This window comes from Cynara cardunculus, unplaced genomic scaffold (genome assembly GCF_001531365.2).
Source record: "Cynara cardunculus var. scolymus isolate 2C unplaced genomic scaffold, CcrdV1 Un_Scaffold_1133, whole genome shotgun sequence".
In the NCBI taxonomy this organism is placed as follows: Eukaryota; Viridiplantae; Streptophyta; class Magnoliopsida; order Asterales; family Asteraceae; genus Cynara; species Cynara cardunculus.
The window spans coordinates 24,998-30,997 of record NW_020200684.1 but is presented as its reverse complement, the minus strand read 5'-3'; the positions used below and the strand labels follow the sequence as shown (position 1 = coordinate 30,997).

The window sequence follows — 6,000 nt, the reverse complement described above, 5'->3', positions numbered from 1 at the left end:
ACTATTTGCCATCTTCACATCCTCCATAGCCACCATCGTCCACCAATCACAAATGCCTCTGGCCCTCTGCCTTCACAACCATTGTTGGTTCAACAATCTTTACATTGCATTCGCCAATTAATAAGGATCTTTCAAACCAAATAAAACATAATTTTCATTTGTACGAATCAGGGCTTTTTCAACCTATCATCAAATATATCAAAATTTCCATCCAAATTTGGTGCTATTATATATATATATATATATGTATTTATGTATATGAAAATTGTGTAAAATGTTTATAAATTAAATTATTTAATTTATTTGTGTTAATTGCAATTATTATATGATATATAAAATCATTAAATAACTTTTTGGATAACTTATCTAATTCTATCATGTATCATAATCATACCAAACACTAAATAGACATTTGTTCTCTTCAGTCCAATCTGCACATCAAATGTTTGGTTTGTTATAACAAGTACACAACCGTTTGGGGGATAATGGAGGTAAAGTAAACCTCGAGGGGGTATGGTAAAAACTAACCCGAAGAAACATGGACAGAGGTTTTCCCCCCTTCTACCTTTAGGCCTAAAACCCTAACTTGAAATCTGATAATTCTCAGGTGCCGACGAGGAGGAGTTATTCTTTCGATATCGACCGAATTCGTTTGTGCATTATTTAATTACTTTTGTTTATAGGGAAGAACATACGTGAAGGGCAGGAAGTTGCAGAATGCAATATCTTCACAGAAAACTGACCAGTAATAGGTCTTCATTCAAAACAGTCCATCAAGTTCGTACCTTCTCTAATCCTTTTAACTTGTTTGTTCCTAATCATTCACGATTGTTGATATATTTCATCTTTGCTTTAGCTTTGCTGTTCTGTCAATTGTTTTTCTATTTATTTGTAGATGATCTGTTATTGGGTTTTGATGTTGTAGCTGTTAGAACTGCATTGCCAACTTTTATTACCTGCGGAACATTCTCTACTCCCTCTTTTGCAATAAAAGATGTGCCTTTGACTTAAGTAGAGCATTTGTGGTACTTTTTACGTCCCATGCAAATCTCGAAGTAGGATTCTACACATACGTTTTGATTGTTCATCAATGTGTGAAGTACATTTAAATACCAAAGGCAATAACATCAATCATTTATTAACATGACGGTGGAAACCATTGCTCTTTTAGCTTGAAAATTTGTGAAGAAAATGATGAGTGCCATGGCCCAAAATGAAAATTGTTGCAATTTTTGGTTAGGACTACTGCTTTTTGAGAAAAGAAGAACAAAGGGTTTTGGCTTACGAGGATGTAGTATGCAGTAAACTCAAAACTTGTATTTGATGTGGAATTTGTTATACATTTGACACCAAAAGTTTTTAAATTATAGTTACTTCTATAAAGTTAAAAGTAGTTACAAAATTTCTCTTTGAAATCAATAGAACAAGTGTGCATTATGGAGAAACAAGACCTGGTTAAATTTTGAAGGAACAACTGATAAGAAGTTATTGTTCAAATTATATAATGGTTTTTGCCGTTTTTAGCACCATGTGATCTTGGTTATAGTCAAAATATTTGTTCATAGATATGCTACACTAGCTGTGAAAATCTGCTTCAAGGAGTTCTAAGACTGCACAGGTTTGCGTCATCATAGATAAACTGAAACTGCTCATTTTGAAACTCTTAAGTTCTTTTTATATTGATAGTTTTGAAGTCTATATCGTATGACTTCTATTTGTAGGTCCTACTTCGACAGTTTTATTCCACAGACAAGTGCTATGATGCTGGGCAGCCAACACCAAGTACTCATCCTCAGGTATCTTGACTTAATAATTTGTCCTCTCTTTTCTTTTACTAAGGCTTTTTCTTATTCACTGTCACATCTACTACTCTTATATTTGATTTTTGTTCGCTGTCAGTAATTGCCAACATTAAATTCCTTTTTGTGTGTTGGTATTGGTAGTTACTAAAAGAAGGTGAGATTACACCAGGAATCACTTGTGATGAATATATATCAAGGAGGAAGAGACTATTGGAACTTCTTCCAGAACAGAGTGTGGCTATTGTTGCAGCTGCTCCTGTAAAGATGATGACTGACGTTGTACCTTACAATTTTCGCCAAGATGCTGACTATCTGTATATTACTGGATGCCAACAGCCTGGTGGGATAGCTGTATTGGGTCATGACTTTGGTTTGTGCATGTTCATGCCTGAAGCTACCCCTCAAGTAAGCCTGAATTCATGTGATATAACACTAAATTTCCCATTGTCTTAATATCTCTAGTATTCCCTCTTGTCTTCCCTTTCCCTTTATGTCTTCTGTATCTGAGTTTCTTGCTGCCATTCAAAATTTCATCTTCCTATGAGGATATGATTCATATAGGTTACACTTACATGCGTGAGTGCGTGACAATGATGTTGTCTATTTTAGATGGAAAATTTCTGCAAGTAAATAACAATTTGATACCAAAAAGTACAAAACCCTAGTGCTTAATAATATCTGAAATGAATTCTAGGACATTACTTGGCAAGGACAGATAGCTGGAATTGATGCTGCTACAGAATTTTTCAAGGCTGATCAGTCCTATCCTATCAGCAAATTACACAAGGTCAGTCCACTCTCCTTTTTAGCATAAGAGATGCCCTAAAGTTATGTTATTTCATGTTCCTGGTGAATATATAGGCAGGATAGTAAGATTTTAGGACCCACACGCCACACCAAAGAGAAGGACGAAGGACACACTTGAAATCAGCGAGACCATAAACACGTTAAATTTAGAAATATTTGTTAATTTAAGAATGCATTTGTTACTTGGATTTAGAATAGAAACATTGGCCCAAAATAACATAGGATAAGTTTTGCTCAAGCATTGATGTGTCAGCTTGGGGCTTGGATGCTATATCTTTTCTCTAGGTCATAAAAGCATGCTATGTTCAATTGTATGTGAAAGGCATAACAACTAAAGACTGGAATTCTTGATAAGTACTTCTTTTTTTCAATTTTCGTTATGATATTGATTATATTTATAAGTTGTTGCCTTTTCAAAGTAATATTAGGGACTAATCTTGATGAAGGACAAAATATTGAATGATATGACTTTTTTTTAAAGTATATAATATTTATATACAACAAATGAATACCCTCTTCATCTTTAGTGAGGTTTGAACCCTAGACCTCCTGGGAGGCTGGGCTTTACTGGTAACTCGAGTATCGCTAGGCCAAAGGCCCTTTTTGAAAGATAGGACTTGGGTAAACAACTGATACAACACAAAGGGTCCTAAAATGTTGATTGTTTATCACCTTATCTTTTATTATAAATGACGAGGAATGCATTATTAGGTTAAAAGGAACTTGTGTTAGAATGTATATTAGGGTAATTGTTGGTATTTATCCTATAATTATTAGGATAATTGTTATCTTTTCTTTCCTTGCTATTATATTTTGGATGTTAATAGTTCTTGTGTTAAGATAAGTTTAGTCTATTATGTATTGGATGTAATTCCCGAGATTGATGAATAAAAGATTAAGATCTTTCTTTTCATTATGTGAAACAATCAACTTAGCTGAGATGCTTTAGGTCTATCTTGGGTGGAAATTAAGTGATCCTTGCATTTTTTGGAGTGAAGCCTTTGAAACCTCGTTCTTTCGATTTTCTCCCAAATTGTATTGCATCAGTGTTAAACAGCCTTGAGGGAAGGTGAACTGGTCGTTCTCAATGAATAATATACAATAATTTGCATAACGTAAAACATAGAGAGAGAAATAAATATGACATTTTAGAGTGGTTCGAAGCCTTTGTCCTTAGTCTACTACCTGACCAATTTCGAGAGTCCAATTCACTAAAAAATACTTTTTGTGGTAGAGTATAAAACATTTACAACGAGGATGAGTGCAATCACTCAAGAAGTGCTCCAGTGAACACTATAAATATTGATCCTATGATCAATAACACTAGTTGATGAGAAAAATACAAGAGATTGAATCACTTGATTTATACAATACTAATTGAAGTATAAGTGATCAAAGATAACCGTGAAATGATTGAAGAGTAAATATAGAAATAATCATGATTAGGACATAAATTTCGAATACTTAAGCATTGTAGAAAGATTTAGGGAAAATGAATATAATGTCAATGGGATTCATAGCATCCACAGATTAATAAAGCATCAAGTGTAGGTGCACATAATTAAGGATAAGCACCAAAGTCGACCATCATGCAAATTAAAACATATAGTGATATTAAGTTCAAGTTTTAACCATAAAGATGTTCAAGGAGTAAGTGTTGAGGAGAACCACATAGAAAGCATGTAAATATCTTGTGGGCAAAATTCCGAAATTGCTCCATCAACTAGCAAATCATCACTTTGTTGGTTGAGGGCTTGTTAAAAACCAAACAGGGCAATGTATGATCATTTCCTTTCTTGGACTTTTGATCGATTCCGTACAACTCTCTATCTTCCTTGTGATGACAATAGTGTACGCTAACTTTTTGTTAGGCTCTCTTTTTCATGTATTAAGGGGGTGTTTGATGTATAGTTTGAAAGTGATGATCTGAAAGTCGCAATAATCAGTTTCTAGTGTCGGGGAAAGCTACTTTTGCTAATTATTATTTGATTGTTTTTGGGTCAGATAATCAGTTTGCTAATAGCTGCAAAACTATATACAAAAGGGTAGAGTAAAATTACTTATATATGTTTATCTTATCTATTACTTTCTTGAATATGCAGAATTTTCCAAACACTCATGACGATCAAAAGTGACTATTACAAATTCACAACTTCAAGATGCAAAAGGACATTCAAACATAATCTCCTACACCACCTTTTTGTTATAGTGGATTATCTGTTTCTGATTATTTAATCACATAATGACTTTTGAAACGCACATCCAAACACCTCCCATGTCACCCTTAAGTCAGTCAACTATTCTTTGAGGCTTGAGCCATTGTTAAGAGTGATCAGTCTTGAAGTCACACAAAATAGTTCTGATCAAGCCTAAACTCTTAAACGAACTTTGGAACAAAATTCTCATCATCATCTTTCCTTGTAGTGGTAATGCCATCTTTCCTGGCGGTGGTAACACCATTTTTCCTCAAGGGGCTTTTGGAGTTGCATTGATCTCCATTTGACATTGTCTTGGTCTGTGTCTGAAAGTACAGTGGCTTTTCTTTTGCTCTTGAAATGTTCTGTCGCTATATCTGAACTATCAGCAAGTTTGGAGCTGGTTGCCAACTTTCAGAAAGTTCAATGGTCATTCTGAAAATTTCATAAAGTTTAGAGCCATTTTGAAAATTTCAGGACGTTCAAGGATCATTATGAAAACTCAGGAGTGATTCTGCAAATTTCAGAACATGCAGTGTTTGTTTCACAATTACTAAACGTTAAGGGTATGTTTTCATATTCAGACTGTCCAGGATTATGTTGCATTCTGTTATTTAGTTTTAACGGTCGTGTTGCAATCTACTGAAAGTTTAGTCATGGTACGCAAATCTAGAAAATTCATGGCAGGTTTTGTAATTCAGTTCTGCAGCCTGTTCTGCCTGCTGATTCATTTGGTCCAATTCTTTTCTGGATACCGATTTCATCTGGTTGTTTTTCTCTTGGCTCTCCACCTGATGGGTTTTCATTGTGGCTAGATTAAGTAATTCTGCAGTAGCGTAAATGGAAGAAAAAGTGAAGGTAGTCGATGAACTACAACATCTGTATTCTGTGCTGACATCTATCAAGCCTGTTGCCCCTTGAGCCACATCATGCTTTATTGCCACATTGCTTGATTTTGAGATGGGCTTTTCAGCAAACTAGCCGTTTATAGCAAGAAAATAGCCACTTTTTAAGGGTTTTAAAGAAATAGCCATGAATTTTGCCAAAGTGAATCCGCCAATTGGTGGAATCCACTTTTTGTTAGTTGGTGGGCCAATTCAGCCGAAAAGTCAAATAGGTCACGTATCCCAAAAATTCAAAATTTAGCCAATGTTGGGGAAATTTGGGGGGCGAAATCCATGTGTCAACACATGGTT

General features: G+C 34.7%; 1 protein-coding gene across 8 annotated transcripts in view; it reads left to right on the top strand.

The window, feature by feature from the left end:
* Window positions 1–591: 591 nt before the first annotated feature.
* LOC112502240 (intermediate cleaving peptidase 55, mitochondrial) overlaps window positions 592–6,000 on the top strand; it is a 29,507-nt gene continuing 24,098 nt past the window's right edge. For 5 of the 8 annotated variants that reach the window (XR_003067654.1, XR_003067655.1, XR_003067656.1 and 2 more), the window contains exons 1-4: window positions 649–777; window positions 1,722–1,796; window positions 1,944–2,207; window positions 2,497–2,589. Coding sequence is in view for 5 of the 8 variants with exons in the window: in XM_025106109.1 (XP_024961877.1) it covers window positions 718–777; window positions 1,722–1,796; window positions 1,944–2,207; window positions 2,497–2,589 (492 nt within the window). In the remaining 3 variants the exon portion in view is untranslated. Of the gene's footprint in view, window positions 608–648; window positions 778–1,721; window positions 1,797–1,943; window positions 2,208–2,496; window positions 2,590–6,000 lie in introns of those variants that run through there. The other 3 variants (XM_025106106.1, XM_025106108.1, XM_025106107.1) reach the window with 3 other exon arrangements.